This window comes from Fukomys damarensis, unplaced genomic scaffold (genome assembly GCF_012274545.1).
Source record: "Fukomys damarensis isolate Sample0158 unplaced genomic scaffold, DMR_v1.0_HiC HiC_scaffold_20, whole genome shotgun sequence".
Classification (NCBI taxonomy): Eukaryota; Metazoa; Chordata; class Mammalia; order Rodentia; family Bathyergidae; genus Fukomys; species Fukomys damarensis.
Window position 1 is genome coordinate 42010040 of NW_022900932.1, and position 202 is coordinate 42010241.

Below are 202 nucleotides of genomic sequence, written 5' to 3' on the forward strand. Positions count from 1 at the left end.
GCTTCCAGCCAAGATGGCGGAGAGCAGCGAGGTTTTGGGCACAGTCCCAGAGCACGAGCGGATTCTGCAGGAGATTGAGAGCACTGACACCGCCTGCGTGGGACCCACGCTCCGGTAAATCTCTCATATTCCCGGCTCTTCGGACCTCCCAGTCAGCTGCTCCTCGGGAACCAGGCAGGGCGTCCGCCGCCGGCTGCGCGCT

At 64.4% G+C, this 202-nt stretch overlaps 1 protein-coding gene across 3 annotated transcripts in view; it reads left to right on the forward strand.

Moving 5' to 3' along the window:
• The window catches only part of Exoc6 (exocyst complex component 6), a 213524-nt gene that overhangs the window by 13903 nt on the left and 199419 nt on the right, over window positions 1-202 (forward strand). Inside the window, exon 1 of one of the 3 annotated variants that reach the window (XM_010632091.2) lies at window positions 7-114. The exons of 1 other annotated variant lie outside the window; for it this stretch is intronic. In XM_010632091.2, coding sequence (XP_010630393.1) covers window positions 14-114 — 101 coding nt within the window. In that variant the 5' untranslated portion in view covers window positions 7-13. Of the gene's footprint in view, window positions 1-6; window positions 115-202 lie in introns of those variants that run through there. One more of the 3 variants, XM_010632093.3, reaches the window with a different exon arrangement.